Source organism: Micromys minutus, assembly GCF_963924665.1.
Source record: "Micromys minutus genome assembly, chromosome: 12".
Taxonomy (NCBI): domain Eukaryota; kingdom Metazoa; phylum Chordata; class Mammalia; order Rodentia; family Muridae; genus Micromys; species Micromys minutus.
The window spans coordinates 28570952-28587134 of record NC_137981.1 but is presented as its reverse complement, the minus strand read 5'-3'; the positions used below and the strand labels follow the sequence as shown (position 1 = coordinate 28587134).

General features: G+C 52.1%; 1 protein-coding gene across 1 annotated transcript; it reads left to right on the top strand.

Annotated features, from left to right (window-relative positions):
- The first annotated feature begins 3455 nt into the window (after nt 1-3455).
- SEMA3G (semaphorin 3G) lies at nt 3456-15606 on the top strand. The gene is made up of 16 exons (XM_080925897.1): nt 3456-3600; nt 5830-5990; nt 6091-6153; nt 6375-6494; nt 6773-6863; nt 6979-7095; nt 7258-7403; nt 7601-7715; nt 7811-7880; nt 8175-8319; nt 8546-8777; nt 8867-8958; nt 9838-9879; nt 11052-11286; nt 11518-11651; nt 12943-15606. Exons 1-16 carry the CDS (start codon nt 3486-3488, stop codon nt 13405-13407), a joined length of 2343 nt encoding a protein of 780 aa, XP_080782023.1. The 5' UTR covers nt 3456-3485; the 3' UTR covers nt 13408-15606.
- Nucleotides 15607-16183: the final 577 nt, after the last annotated feature.

The following is a 16183-nucleotide window of genomic DNA, read 5'->3' as shown; positions in this document are numbered from 1 at the left end:
AAAATATAAAAATGCATATCTCTTTACCGGTCCTGTGGTCTCACTCCTCAGGCCCGATTTTAGTTTGGAGCTGCACACACCTCTGGCACCCGGTCTGAGCCACCACCACGGCCCAACTTGTCCGCGTAACTCCCTTCCCTGACCGTTTTCTACCGCCTGTTCTCCGCCTCTGTCCTGGGGTGTTTCTGTACCCCAAAATCCCACATAAGTACAACTCTAAAGCCAGATAGCTTTTCATACAGGTTTATATATTCAACTCTCAATCACCAAACCCGATACACAACAAGATTGCATCAGATAGACAAAGATACAAACTGCCCTTCTATATGAGATACTAGACCTGTAAAATCCTTCATGTTCATAGCTTTTTAACACCAATCAATCCCACCTGGGTCTCGCTGGTCCTTGGGAAGCTCCAAGTTGCCACGACCTTCCCCCCTCCCCGTCCTCTGACCTTCTCCGACTTCTCTGCCCTCTCCACCTCCCTCGCCCCGCCCAGTCACTGGCTTTTCTTTGTTTTACTAGTTAAAATGGACAGCTTCAGTTGGAGTCATATGACTAGGCAACCCTTCTTGGGGAAGTGGAATTAACATTAAAATACAAACAGCTTCAGGACAATCTACACATCACTGCCTCAGAATTCTTCCCAGGAATAGCTAAGCTATATGACCCTGTATGTATCCACCTGATGGCACCTGCTGTAGGAACACACACATCACATATGAATCAACCCAGGGAGCACCAGCTCCCCGAAGCTAGGCCATGCCACTTGAGTGCATCACCTAATTCTGTCCTCCTCACTGATGAGTTACGTCATCCTTTACCCAGGTAGCGCTTTCTCCATGAAGCCTCCTTTGGTTTTTCCCATTAGAAGAAACCACTGGAGCATCTTTCTTTGCATCTGTGTCTTTGTATTGTGGTGCCTAGGTAATGCTCAGGAGATGGTTTTAGCACAAAAATAGACGGGCGCCTTTGCTCTGTCATGAAGTTCCACCTTTGTCCATTAGGTGGCAGGGGGTGTCTGTGTTAGGATTAAGGATCTGTACCTTCAGGGTGCCTTTCCGAATGCCATCTGCATCCGGCAGGAGGGGAAACTGAGGGAAAGCCCTTTATCCTGTTCTCTAGATGGGAAACTGAGGAAGAGAATGAGAAAGGGAGGGATGGATGGGGGGTGAAAGAGTGAGAAATCTGACTGGGTCCACACACTTGAGTTTGGGTTTCCAGGATCTGTGATGTAAAGCCTGCTTACCCCACATGCCTGTCCAGGTAGACACAGCCCTCTCTACAGCCACAGCTGAAGGGCTGGCTGAGTAGAGACCCCAAGGGTGGCCGGTTGAGGAGTGGTTTGGTCTCCTGCTCACGCCCTCAACTTGGGGCCACATGCTGGCTGAAGGCCTGGCTGTTCAGCTGGTACCCGGCCTGGGCTAGATACCACGTTTCCTCAGGGAGCTGGAGCCTCCACAGTACTGAGAGCCCAGGACAGAGCCACCACTTTAGCAGGCCCTGTACAGGCATTGTTCTTCACTTTGTAAGTTCATATCCAGGATGGCTGGTCCTTGCCTTAGGAGAAGGCAGATCCAGGAAATAAAAGCCATTGGTTAGGGCTCTTCAGCAGACTCATATAGAGGTGGGATGGAGCTATTTCCTGGTGTCTCTGAGCAGCCCCTGATCTGCTTCCATGTAAGAAACCCCCACCATATTAATGTTCTAAGATCCAAGGGGAACTGGGAGAGGAGATGCAAGCCACGGGTTCTTCTTGTGCCAAGCCAGGGGCTAATCTGTTTTCTTTCTAGAGGAGAGATAGGGAGGGGAGGTAGAGTCCCAGGACTCTAGCCCTCTTAGCAGCAAAAGAGGGTTCCAGGGTTGAACAGCAAAAGAGCCTGTTCTCAGGCTTCTGTGATCTTGGTCATGACTCTCTCTGAAGGTTGGTGGTGAACATTCTGCTGCTGACCTTATGAGGTCTCAGGCCATTTTGTCTGGGAGGCCCACCCTATAGGTGTTTCTAGGATCTTGGAAACTCTAACTTTGAAGATCACGGATCCTGAAAGGTGGGTTTAGGGCAGGGTGAGGTGAGAGGTGGGGACAGGAGGTCTAGAAAATTCTCTGGGGGCTGGAGAGATGGCTCAGTGGTTAAGAGCACTGACTGCTCTTCCAGGGGTCCTGAGTTCAAATCCCAGCAACCACATGGTGGCGGCTCACAACCATCTGTAATGGGATCCGATGCCTTCTTCTGGTGTGTCTGAAGACAGCTACAGTGTAATCATGTACATAAAATAAATAAATATTAAAAAAATAAACTAAATAAACTTTCTAAGATTTTTTTTTTAAAGAAAATTCTCTGAAAGGAGGGTTTGGGGTTCCCACTTACCCAGATTCAGTTCCTTGGTGCGTCTTCTTCTCATACACACCACACCAGAGTTTAGGGCAGAACAGTGATTTCTGGCAGAACCCGTGTGTAGGGCCCATATGTAGAGCCAATGGGCTTGGGAAGAAATCACCACTAATCTCTTGTGCTCTGTCTCCAGGGCCTCTAACACATCGGGGCCTGAAGGAGGCCGGACAATGGAAGCTCTCCTAAGCATCAAATAAACCTTGTATCTTACCTCAGAGCAAGCCTGCTGAGCTGAGATAGAGCCTGGTAGATTCAGAGAGGGAATGTGGAGCCTGGGGAGGTCTGGGTAGGAGACCTTAGGTCAGTGTTTCTCAACCTTCCTAATGCTGCAACCTTTTAATACAGTTCTTCATGGTGTGATGGTCCCCAACTGTAACATTATTTTCATTGCTACTTCATATCTGTCATTTTGTTAACATTATGAATTGCAATGTACATATCCGTGTTTTCAGATAGTCTCAGGAGCCTCCTGTGAAAAGTTCATTTGACCTTTAAAGGGGTCATAGCCCACAGGTTGAGAACCATTGACTCAGACATGAACTTCTTACTAGTGCCAGACCTATGAAGAACATATCTAGAACATAACATATCTTAAGCCCTACCAGGATGAAGTTGAAGTGGTTCCTCTACCCACATCAGCTTAGGCACAGGGGAGAGCTTAGCAGCCAGGTCAAGGATACCCAGCTGGCTCAGGGCTAGTGATGAGGATGTCTTTGGAGAGACAGAGAGTGAAGCCAGACTCCCACATGATTCCTGACCTCCTTTCCAGGTTATCCCTCTCCTTTGCCACTTTGCTGGAGCCTAGGTACTTGCACTGGTGAGCGGCTGTCATTCAAACTGTCCACACCGAAGTTGGGTAGAGTCTCCCAAGAGGGGAGCAGGCCAGTTTGCTGCACAGGCATTGAGTGGGCCAGCTGAGGTGGCTGGAGAAACTGCAGGTAGATGGCAGGCTTGGAGCACTTCGCGCTTCCTCTCCTGCCTTCCCGCCCAGCATTGGGCGGAGCCACTGCCTTATAAGTGACTGGCCAGGAGGCAGCGGAGCAAACTACATTCAGCAGCAGGATCAGAGGGCAGCTCGTATTTTTTTCCCAGCATGGTCCCCTCTGCTTGGGCCATCTGCTGCCTCCTGGGGAGCCTCCTGTTCCATGTGGGCAGCCCGAGCCCCAGTGCCAGCCCCAGCGTGCCTCGTCTGCGGCTCTCCTACAGAGGTACTGGCCAGCGCTGCCCTGCTCGCGTGCTTGTTGTGAATGAATGTGTGTGAATGTCTGGGGCTCTAGGATATCCTTTAGTCAGCCACCAGCAGCGTGGGTAAAGTCAGACCCTGCATATCCCTAGGAAAAGATTTCCTAGTCGGACCCTAGGGATGACTGTAAGCAGGAAAGGTAGACACATTCTGGGAGCCATGGCCGATACAAGGGGGAAACTGAGGAAGCTGCTACGAAGGGAGGGAGGGAGATGGAAACCCTGAGAGCCGTCTGTAGGGATGGGCACAGAGAAGGAAGGAGGACTGGGCAGAGGGAGGGTATAAAAAGGGTCTGGGCAGACATCACAGGAGTGGGTGGAAGTCTGTCCCTCTGTTTCTGAGTCACAGGGAAGGGGGGAGCCTCTCCCACCTCTTGCAGCCTGTCCTGACTTATCATCCACACTTACTTGATCATCCCCTCTCCATCTATCATCCCGAAAAGTGGCGGCTTTCCTCTGCCATGCTCCTTCCCTCCGTGTCTCTGTGTCTCTGTCTCTCTCTCTCTCTCTCTCTCTCTCTCTCTCTCTCTCTCTCTCTCTGTGTGTGTGTGTGTGTGTGTGTGTGTGTGTAGAGGTGGTCCTCTATTCTAACCTAGCAGTGTGGTTCTGCCTTTTTTGGTAGTCTATGAGACAACTGAGACTAAGATTTAATTATAGATTCTTCTTCAACAAAAATGTACCACATCTCTATCTATCTATCTATCTATCTATCTATCTATCTATCTATCTATCTATCTATGTGAGAGAGAGGATGTGACAGTGTCTTGTCTAGGTGCACATGTGCTACTTTGCATGTTGTCCATGTGTATAGGTCAGAAGACAACTTCTAGGAACTGGTTCTCTCGACCATGTGAGGCTCTGGGGATCAGACTCAGGTTTGACAAGTGCCTTTCCCCACTGAGTCATCCCGCCAGCCCTGCAGATTTTCTTGGGGGAGAAGAATCATCTTCCTCAGGGAACCTCAGTTAGAAGGGGGACAGCACGGGCTTGCAGTGGAGACCATGGGACTCTCCAGTAAAGGAGTCTTTGTTCTGGGAGCTGTGACTTTGGGGGGCAATCAGGCTGGCTATTGGGAATGGCCCATGAAAGCGAAGTCTCAGAGTCTGTATCAGCCAAGCAGGGCGTCCTGAAGAGGCCACCAGTGAATTTAGGGACAGGGTGGAGTGCTTGAGGAGTTCTGGACAAAGGGTTACTCTGGGCTCTCCCAAGGGTGGCCAGGCAGCCCCTTCTGGACAACTTTACCAGCCCTTTGCTGAGGCCTCACTTCCGCCTCCCCAAGCAGACCCAAGGAACTATATCAAAACTCTTAGGGCTCTTGATCCCTCCATCTTTGGGGTCGGTTGATAGAAATTCTGTACAAGGGAGAATGTCATTTGTCCACAAATCTGAGGCTGAAGTTCTTTCTGGCCATGCCCAGTCTGTCCCATGTCTTGGTATGCTTTCTGCTGAGGAATGTTCCTCTGACTCCCCCACCCCCATTCCCAATGGATCCAGTCTTTTGAGTGTTCACACTCTTCTTCCTTCTTCCTGGCTCTCCCAGCTCTTCACCAGGCTCTTGGACATAATATATGTCAGCGGGATTGTCCTCCCTGGGCACATAGATACTGGGATATGAGGATCCAAGCACTTACATAGGATACTGAGAAGCTGTCAACTGAAAGACCAAGGACTGAAGAATGGAGGGCAGGGGACCATTAGGATGACATGGTGGCAGAATGCTTGACACATGGTGGAGGATGGCCCTAAGTTTAATCACCAGGACCACTAAAACAACAACAACAACAAAAACTAGAGAGATGGCTCAGCAGTTAAGAGCACTGGCTACTCTTCCAGAGGTCCTGAGTTCAATTCCCAGCAACCACATGGTGGTTCACACCCATTTATAATGGGATCTGATGCTCTCTTCTGACATACAGACATACATGCAGATAGAGCACTCACATACATTAAGTAAACAAATCCCCCCTTTTTTTAAAAATGAAGGCAAACTGGGCAGGGTGGGGTGGGAATTGAGAGACACTGGTACCACTTGCCCCAAGAACCATGTCCCAAAAGCCTTGTAGCAATGCTGTGGATGGACATTTTCCAGATGTGCATGTGTGGTGAGTGCATAGTTGAGACCCTCGATCCCACTCTCTGGCTGGGGACGTGGGCTCAGTAGCAGACCCTAATTCTCTTCCTTTGCTTTCCACTAGATCTCCTGTCTACCAACCGCTCTGCCATCTTTCTGGGCCCACGGGGCTCCCTAGACCTCCAAGTCATGTACCTGGATGAGTATCGGGATCGCCTCTTTCTGGGAGGCCGAGATGCCCTTTACTCTCTGAGACTGGATCAGGCACAGCCAGATCCCCGGGAGGTGAGCCAGACTAATGGGGGTGAAACTGGGCACTTTCCAGTGGAGGCCAGATGGAGAAACTGAGACCACGAGTTGACATTGTTTGCTGGCTGTGTTTCAGGTCTTGTGGCCGCCACAGCCAGGACAGAAGGTGGAATGTGTCCGAAAGGGAAAAGACCCTTTGGTGAGTATTGTTGGCTCATTCAACCTGCATTCTCGAAATGGCCTGCAGCCACTCCCCTGGTGCCTCTGGGAGGATTTGGAGCAGGTCCTAAGTCTTTCGGGACACCTCGAGGGAATGTGATCCTCACCATGTTCCCAGAGCTGATATGAAGCAGAGCTGAGCGTTAGAACTCCAGGAGACTGTGTGCTTCACCCTCACCCTCAGACACCTTCCTTCCACAGACGGAGTGTGCCAACTTCGTGCGGGTCTTACAGCCCCATAACCGGACCCATCTGCTGGCCTGCGGCACTGGAGCCTTCCAGCCCATCTGCACCTTCATCACAGTGGGCCATCGAGGGGAGGTGAGCCCGGGCCTGGTCCCATGAGAAGTTGGGTAGCTGTGACATTTTCTCCCTGCTGTCTGAACGCTTCCCATTGAACCAGGGTAGGGCAGAGGGGGCAGGGGCTTGAAAGGCGCCTTTGTGCTGAGGTCCTGACCCCATCAGAGAGGCCATGGATGAGGATCTCTTCTCCCACCCCCAACCCTATGCTCCAGTTGCACGCAAAGATCACTGTCTGCCCGAGGCTCTGCTTCTTTCCCAGGTGACCCCGTTCATACCCCTCTCCTCCCTCTGTCTAGCATGTGCTCCACTTGGATCCTGGCAGTGTGGAAAATGGAAGGGGGCGTTGCCCACATGAGCCCAGCCGTCCCTTTGCCAGCACCTTTGTAGGTGGGTGATAGCAAGCCAGAGTGGGCCAGGAGGGCAGGAGTTGGCCCATAGCGCTGGGAAGGGAGGGGACTGGTTGCTAGGTTTGGCCCTCTCTCCTGACTCTGGCCCCCTCTAGGTGGAGAGCTGTACACAGGCCTCACTGCTGATTTCCTGGGACGTGAGGCCATGATTTTCCGGAGTGGGGGTCCCCGACCAGCCCTGCGTTCTGACTCTGACCAGAGCCTCCTACATGGTGAGGCCCCCTGAGGGCAAGGCTGCTTGGGACCCATTCCTCTAACTAGGAAGAGAGAAGACATAAAATGTGGGCCAAGCTGGACAGGCCACACCTCCAGCTCCTGGGGTGGGGGAGGTCTGTGGCTTCCCCTGGCACATCATTACCCTGTCGCCTTCTCAGATCCCCGGTTTGTGATGGCTGCTCGGATCCCAGATAACTCTGACCGTGATGATGACAAAGTGTACTTCTTCTTCTCCGAGACTGTCCCATCACCAGATGGTGGCCCAGGTCATGTCACCATCAGCCGCGTGGGCCGTGTCTGTGTGGTAAGAGCTGTGGTGGGGTGGTGAGATTAAAGACCCCTGTAGTGACCTCTTTCCTAGACTGTCCCTTCGCAGTAGAGAAACTGAGGTAGGGATACAGCACTAACGTACACCCCTCTCTCTGTGGTAGAGGGTAGAGGAACAGGAGGCAGGGCCCATACTCATGGGGCATAAAGCTGACCCCACCCTCCATTCCCCAGAATGACGCTGGTGGCCAGCGGGTGCTGGTGAATAAATGGAGCACCTTCCTCAAGGCCAGACTGGTATGCTCTGTGCCTAGCCCGGGTGGGGCTGAGACTCACTTTGACCAACTGGGTAAGGGAATGGCCAACTGAGCTTAGGTTCTGGGAGTGGGGAGGGCACAGATCATTGGCAGCGGCTGTAACACTTAAGCCTTTTCTGTGTCCCAGAGGATGTGTTCCTGCTGTGGCCCAAAGTTGGGAAGAACCTTGAAGTATATGCACTGTTCAGCACTGTCAGGTGAGCTACACGCTCCCCTGTACCCTGCCACCCCAGTATGGTCTCTGTACCAGGCTGCTTTTTCTGTTGAGCCCCTTGCCCTCATACTAACAACCTTAGATGGTCCTTCTCCTTGATTCGGTGACTGACGATTTTCTGATCTCTAGCTCTGTTTCTCTCTGCCTCGGTATCCTGTGTCCCAATCTTTGTTTTCAGCAGCCACTATTGTCTTCTTTATCACCTATGAAGTCAGCTTGTGTCCCCCTTCCCCAACCACCACGGCCTGGCCTGACTGTCCCTGTTTGTCTTCGGCAGTGCTGTGTTCCAGGGTTTTGCTGTCTGTGTGTACCACATGGTAGACATCTGGGAGGTCTTCAATGGGCCCTTTGCCCACCGAGATGGCCCTCAGCATCAGTGGGGACCCTATGGGGGCAAGGTGCCCTTCCCCCACCCTGGTGTGGTAAGTTGGCTGCTTTGGGTCAGGCAATAGAGGCCTAAGTAGATAACAGGGACTCCTTCATAGAAACGCTTCAGGTTTACATTCAGCCTACTTGGCAGTAGTGGGCTGGACCTCCAAAGGGTTTGGGAGGAGAGTTTCTGCTGTGTGCATGACCCCCTGGAGATGGAAAGAGGCCGGATAGTGCCATCCTAGGGACTTCAAGTGTTCCCTCTGCTGTGGCTCACAGTGTCCTAGCAAGATGACTGCACAGCCAGGCCGACCCTTTGGCAGCACCAAGGACTACCCGGATGAGGTGCTGCAGTTTGTCCGAGACCACCCACTCATGTTCCAGTCTGTGAGGCCTCGGCGTGGCCGCCCTGTCCTGGTTAAAACTCACTTGGCTCAGCAACTTCGCCAGATTGTGGTGGACCGAGTGGAGGCTGAGGATGGGACCTATGATGTCATCTTCCTAGGGACCGGTAAGCGGGCAGAACAGAGATAGCCAGGTTTGTGGGGGGAGGGTAGCTTCTTCCTTCTTGTCTCATTAACCTTTGTTCCCCTGCTCCAGATTCAGGTTCCGTGCTCAAAGTCATTGCCCTCCAGGGTAGTGGCTTAACTGAACCGGAAGAGGTTCTTCTGGAGGAGCTCCAGGTGTTTAAGGTAAGCAGGGGTTAATGAATGGCTCCACCTTCCATCCCTGGACCTGGGAAAAACTCCAGAAGAGTGAACCCAGGGGAGAGGCTCAAATGTGGTGCACAAGGCTGAAGAGATGCAGGGATGCTACGGAGTTACTGGGAGAGCTGGAGTAGCAGGCTGTGGATGCCGGTGCTCTCTGGGGAGGGGCAGCCAAGGTGAGCATTAGACAAAGCCTTGTCAGGCTCGAGGTGCAGTGCAAAGTGGCTGAGACTCCAAGTCCTCCCCTCCCCCATATAACTGGACAGGGATTATTTGTGTTTGGGGGGTATTTTGCCTCTAGACACGAGGCTAGTGATTTAGGACAGCTGGTTCATGGCTGGGGAACATTGTAGGAGGAGACAATGGAACTCTGTGCCAAGCCTCCCTCTTGGAAGCAGGCCAGGATGAGGGTACCTTCTTGGATGTTTGGAAAACACTCTCCCCCACCTCTTTTTTGAGACAAGGTCTTGCTACATATTCTTGGCTGGCCTGGTGTACACCGTGTTGACTAAGCTGGACCCAAACTCATGAAAATCCACCTGCCGCTGCCTCCTGAATGCTGGGATTTAAGGCCTGTGTGATCACACCCAGCATGTGTTTGTATTTTTGAGACCATGTCTCTCTCTGTAGCTTAGCTTAGATTGAGACTTACTATAGAGAGAGGCCTGGCATTGAACTCTCCATCTTCCTGCCTCAGCTGCTCAAGAGCTGAGTTTGTGGGTATGCATCCCCTTTCCCGAATCCTGCCCAGCCTTTGCTGCCAGGAGGTACAGTGATCAGGTGAGGGGCTTGGGCAGTGGTGAAAGCAGGGAAGTTATGCAGAGCCTCCACCCACCCTATCCTAAGACCCTATTCCTTCTCTAGGTACCAACACCCATCACCGAGATGGAGATCTCTGTCAAAAGGGTAAGGCTAGCCCTGAATCTCCACTCCTAAACTTGCTGTGACTCTACTGGAGAGCTGGGCCTATCGCCTGTGAGTGTGTTTGCCTCTGTGTGTGTGCCTGTGTGTGTGTGTGTGTGTGTGTGTGTGTGTGTGCATGTGTGTGTGTTCATGTGTGCCTGTGTGTGCATGAGTGCATGAGTGTGTGTGTGTGTGCCAAAGGACCTCCTTAGATGCTACTCTTCTATTTTGAGACAGAGTCATTGGCCTAGAGCTTGCCAAGCCAGCAAGCCCTAAAGCCCACATCTCTGCATCCCAGCCTGGAATCCTAAGTGGGAACTCAATGCCCTGCTTTTCTTTACATGGAGGTTCTGAAGACTGAGGTTCTGCTCTTTGTGCTGAAGCATTGTTTGAGCCTCCATCCCTAGCCTCTGGGCGTAAATCCCAACTTTTTGAACTTCTTAAAATTTATTTTATTTATTTTGGTAAAGCCCTGCCAAGCCCAAGTTGCAGTGAGCAAGGCAATAAGTCTATAGGGCCCTAAAAGTTCTCGTGACAAATGGAGCCTAGAGATCAGAGAACAATTTGTAGGAGCCCAGTTCTCTCCTTTTACCACATAGGGCCGAGGGGAGCAAGCTTAGATGTCAGGTTAGGTGGCCAGCACCTATTTCTGCTGAGCTATCTTACTGCTCCACAGCTCAGCTTTTGTACTTTAGACATGCCCAGTCTACAGCCCGATGGCCACAAGCAGCTGAGAATAGCCATGCCTGTGGCCCAACACAAAATCATAAACTTACTTAAAACATGAATTTTTTTTCTAATTGTTTTTGGCTACTCAGTTGCTCGTACACGAACTTTGCAGGTGACAACTTCATATCACAGGTTCAAAAGTTTAGACAGGCCTGCAAGGTACAAGCCAGAGGCCAGTCACACAGAGTCATTCTATTAGGCTAGAGGCAGAGGTGGACGGCACTGAAGGCTTGAATAAGTCCCTTATAGAAAAGACCCCAGCTCCACCCCACCTACTCACAGCCTAGCAAGGGCTCTGGAATACATTCAGTATCTCTATCCTTGTGAATGGATTCAAGAGGTTCTGGAAGCCTTCCTGAAACTGATGGGTCTCAGGAAAGCCTGGGGGTTGAGAGCCTGTTGGTGAAGCCCAATTCACTGGGGCTCTGTTTGCATTCCTTCCCCAGCAAACACTGTATGTGGGCTCTCCACTGGGCGTGGCCCGGCTGCAGCTGCACCACTGTGAGACTTATGGCAGTGCCTGTGCTGAGTGCTGCCTGGCCCGGGACCCGTACTGTGCTTGGGATGGCACTTCCTGTGCCCGCTACCGCCCCAGCTCAGGCAAGCGCAGGTTCCGTCGTCAGGACATCCGACATGGCAACCCTGCTGTGCAGTGTCTGGGCCAGGGCCAGAGCCAAGACAGTGAGTGGTGGTGGGCCCCGGGATGTGGGTCACCCTTTGGACCGGGCTCTATCCTGGGAAGCATCGTCTTGGAAAAGTCCTCAGTTTCCCTATCTGTGCAGCTCCATTTGGTGCCTTAGGGTAATGTTACCTAAGTCCTCACCACACAGGTATCCTGTGAGCGTTAGTCGGTGGCCCTCAGAGTCTGGGTCCCTTAGTTCCTAAGCTGATCTGGCCTGATCCTCTCTACAGAATCAGCTTCAGGACTGGTGACCAGAGTCTTTGGCACAGAGCACAACAGTACCTTCCTTGAGTGCCTGCCCAAGTCTCCTCAGGCTGCAGTGCGCTGGTTCTTACAAAGGCCAGGGGATAAGGGGACTGACCAGGTGAGTAGAGACCCTGCCCAGAGATCCACTTCTCTCCCTGAACCCCAAATCCTAAGTTCTAGAAGGGGACTCTAGAGTGAGCTAGCCAAGATCTTCCTGAGAAAAATGTGTCTTGTACCCTGAGGTACCTATGAGGAGCCGTCCCCATTTCTGCTCCTGGGAGTATCTAGGCTGCATGTAGCTCCAGCCTCCCTAGTCTGTGAGGGGGTGCCAGAGGTTGAGAGGGAATGGGGACTAAGTTGTTCTGGAAGCTCTTATGCTAACGTGTGTGGTTTAGCTTTGAGGCGATCTCTTCCCTAGAGTTTCTTAATTCTCTGCGTCAAGCCTAGTCCCTGACCACAGCATTACCTCCCATTCCTAGCCTTATGCTTCTTTCCTCAGAAGCAAGTTGTCTGCCCAAGTCCTCTTTTCCCCCTGACTGGGAAGGTTTGTCAACCCCTAAGATGGCTTCACTCTAGGGCTTGAGGCCAACCATGGGCAGACCAAAGTCTGGAACTGCGTTCCCATGGGGAGGGGGAAAAGGAGGGGTTTGGTTACAGGAGGGGCTCTTCCTCCAGCTCAGGAGCCAGGGGAGGCAAGCCTGGGACCAGCTGTAGGGCTGAGCACCGAGGAGACTCCCTGGAGTAGGGAGACCAATGAGATGAGGTTACACAATGCTAACCACCCAGGCGGCTCACCCTCCGTGCTCAGATGCACAGACAGGGTTAGCAGAGGAGCTTGGGACCAGAGCCAGCTCTTGCCTCCCACACTCAAGTGGGCACTTAGCCCACCCCAGGCTTGGGCTGTGGGCCTCACACTGAGGGGGAGTGAACAGGACAGACCAAGACAAGGAAGGCTGGGTATGACACTCTCTCTCTCTCTCTCTCTCTCTCTCTCTCTCTCTCTGTGTGTGTGTGTGTGTGTGTGTGTGTGTGTGTGTAGAGTTTTCTTTACCTCATGGACTCGAACCTAACTCCTCAGCTCCCTAGGTTTTTGCATAGATTTCTCTGAAGGTCTTAGGGCTCTGACCTGGGGACACACAGCCATTCACTGTTAGGAAAGCCTTCTTCATAGTTTCTTGCCCTGTTCTGCAGAAAGGTGAGGCCTGCCTGTCTGCAATTAGCTCATGGTCTGTCTGAGATCCTGTCAACTGGTTAGGCCCACAGTGGGAAAGAGGGAATAGGCAAGGGGCGGGGGTAGGGCTTGGACCCTGAGAATGGTAAACGTGGAAAAGCAGAGTTAAAGAAATGGAGGTGAATGTCCTCCCCAAATCTTTACTTATGTCTCCTGTACCCTCCTACTCCCCCTACAGGTGAAGACAGATGAACGAGTTGTGCAGACGGATCAGGGGCTGCTGTTCCGAAGGCTCAGCCGCCTTGATGCAGGGAACTACACCTGTAGCACTCTGGAGCATGGCTTCTCCCAGACTGTGGTTCGTTTTGCCTTGGAGGTGATTGCAGCTGTGCAGCTGGACAGCCTGTTCCTTCGGGAGCCAAGGCTAGCGGAGCCCTCAGCCTGGGGAAGCCTGGCCTCTGCCTCACCCAAGGCTTGGTATAAGGACGTCCTTCAGCTCACTGGTTTCGCCAACCTGCCCCGTGTAGATGAGTACTGTGAACGTGTATGGTGCAGGGGTGCCGGGGAGCGCTCAGGTTCCTTCCGCGGGAAGGGAAAGCAGGCGAAGGGCAAGAGCTGGGCGGGGCTAGAGCTGGGCAAGAAGACGAAGAGCAGGGTGCTGGCTGAGCACAATCGGACACCCCGGGAGGTAGAAGCCACATAGAAGGTGGCTGAGGACCGGGTGGTCGGGCTGGGCTGGGAGACTCAATATCTCTCTCCCAACACCCAGCTAGGAAAGAGGAGTCCAGGACACCTGACTACCTCTTAGAGGAACTCTCTATCACCTACAGGAAAGACTAGGGGCTGGTGGGAGGGGCCTTCACCTCATCCTACTCCGCCCCTTCTCTGTGTTCTCAGTCCCAGGCTGGAGCTGGCACCTCCAGACCACTTACAGTCCCAAGGGGCATGCTGTTTGTTCTCAGAGATGGTGTGGTTTCCGGAGCACATTTCTGGTTGTGCCCAGAGGCAAGTTGGGTGGTTCTTTCCCAGCTTGCTGAACAATGACCATTCTGAGTGACCCTCTGAGTGGGTAAATGGGTGGCTCTGAGAGGGTATATTGGGAGTCCACCAGAGGAGGGGAAAGTAGATTCCTAAGGTAGTACCTGCTACAAACTCTGTCCCAACAGAGCTGTGAGAGGAGGTGGAGGTGCAGTGGAGGTGAGGTTGTGCTGTTTACCTGCCTTCATGCCTTGGAATCTAGATGATTCCCTGTGTCAGCCAATTACCATCTCATACTCACAGAGGCAAGAGTTGCTGGGACCTGGAGGTTGCCTGGGCCTGGGCCTGGCCCCCCTTTTAAACCGGGAAAAGTTGTCTCACAATATGATACCCTTTTCCCAGGTCCCAAATTGCCAGGCCAGACTTGCTGGGGTGTCCACACCTCACCATCAGAACCACTTTCTGAGGATCAGGGGAAGGTTCTGTGGACCAAAGAGAGGAAGAAGGCAGCTGGAGGGAAGACATGGGGAGCACGGGCTACCTTTCTAAGGGTGAGGCGGGTACGCTCAGGCCTGTGAGGTTAGCAATGGACACTCTGAGAACTGCAGCTGGTGGTCAGAATCAGCATCCTGGGCTTTGTCTAGAGCCACAAGGAACCAGAGAGGTGGGTCCATGGGTCCATGAGCAAGTATCCTCAAGAATCAAAGTGTCATCAGTTTGTTCAGGAGACACTGGACAGGCCAGTTATTTCCAACCCTGAGGGTGATCAAGACTCCCATAGTTTTTGTGGTACTTGGGATTAAATCTAGGATCTCATGCATGCTAGATAAATGCTCTACTACTGAGTTAAAGCCCAGCTCGCTCTCTTTATGGGAGAACATGAGGAAGAAAGCTGGTATGGTGGTAAATCCTGCTGCTCTGGGTCTGGGGCTGAGTGACAGGCTCATCTGGCCTGTGCCCAGGGGTGGGGAGGTGCTTTGTCATCAGCACTTTCTGCAGCTGGGGAGCAGAGAGGGGGAGGAGGACAATTAAATGAAAAGTTATTCCCAGCCTGAGGGTGAAGAAGTTAGTGACGCACAGGACAGACAAGGCGGCATGTCTGAGCTCCCCCCTCCTTTGAAAAGGGGGGAAAGGGTGGAGGCGGGGTGGGGGATGGGGAGGTGAAAAAGCAAGATAGAGCTTTTTGCTGTACTGAAGTTCAAACCCGAGGACCTCGGGTTTTATTTCCTGTACCCTGGCACCCTCAGGGAGCTGAGATCTGAACTTGTGCCCTTACTCCACCTTGCTTATCAGGCAAACAGAAGCCCCGAAATCGACCTGTTCAAACCCAGATTTCTTTTGTTTGTGGGTGCGGTCCCTTGGGATACTGGTGGATAAAAGGAGAGGAGAGGGTAAAAGCTGGAGAAGGGTTGGGGAGACAGAGGAGATGAAAGAGGTAGAGGAGATCCTGAGAAGACAGAAGATGGCAACTTAGCCCTCAGTGGCATTTGGACTGACTCTAGGTTTGGCAAGTTCTGGGCAGGGTGCTCTAGGGCAGTGGCCCTGGAAAACATGAGGAAAGAACTAAATATCCTAAACAATGTATCCCTATACTTGGGAACCTAGGACAGCTCTTGCCAACCACCACCTTCCTCATGGTACTGTAACTGCAAGCACCCTGCAAACGTCCATATGTGTGAATTGTACCTGTGCTACTGTTTTGAAATGGGCTTTTCAGCTTCTCAGTCTTCCAAGAGTACTTATTGAAACTGCTGTTGGTATTTTTACTGTCACGCTACCCTTGGGTTCTGATGAGAAAAGCAGAGTCTGTAAAGAAAGGAATGAAGAACTATTTATATCACTTATTCATCTCATGGCTGTATCTGTGTGCCTTTGTACTGAGCTGATGGACACTGGCTTGGGAGGAAGGAACTGTGCCGTGTGTTCCCGGAAATGGTCAACCTTTATGGCATTTTCTTCTAGCAGACAGGGAGATGTGTGGCAGCAGACAGGGTCTGAGGGTTTTGCCTGTAAAGCAAAGATTGCAAGACACAGGAAAATCCTGGTCTGAAGGCTTATAAAGCTGACCTTCTTGGAACTTCGGAAGGATTTTGAGGGGGCAGGAGAAGCTCGCAAAGGTCAGAGAGGCACGTAGGCAGCTCTGCCCCTTCTTCACAATACTTGGCATTTGTAACAGTGCCTCTTAGCCCACTGCTGCCTTCTTTCCGAGCCATATACTAATGTATATCGAGGCCACTGAAATCATGCCCATGCTGGGCTAGGCTACAGCTTCTGGGGAGGAGGGAGAGCCTCGAGACCGGGTTCCTGGGCATGCTCAGAAGGCCTTCTTCTGACCATGATCACCCTCAACATCCTGCCCAAAGTATAGACTACACTGATACTAGGCAGAGATGGAAAAACCTACAGGAACATTTCAAAGACAGAGAGAAGGCAGCCTACCTCCCCAGGAAGCTAGTGTGGGGCATCTAGCTTGGATAAGTCCCTTGGGAGATTAACAAAAC

Excerpts from the sequence above, each read along its gene's own strand:
- SEMA3G (XM_080925897.1), top strand. The coding sequence starts at position 3,486 with ATGGTCCCCTCTGCTTGGGCCATCTGCTGCCTCCTGGGGAGCCTCCTG. Across the intron at positions 11,287-11,517 it reads CCAGGGCCAGAGCCAAGACA|AATCAGCTTCAGGACTGGTG; the intron begins GTGAGTGGTGGT and ends TCCTCTCTACAG. Across the intron at positions 11,652-12,942 it reads GGGATAAGGGGACTGACCAG|GTGAAGACAGATGAACGAGT; the intron begins GTGAGTAGAGAC and ends CTCCCCCTACAG.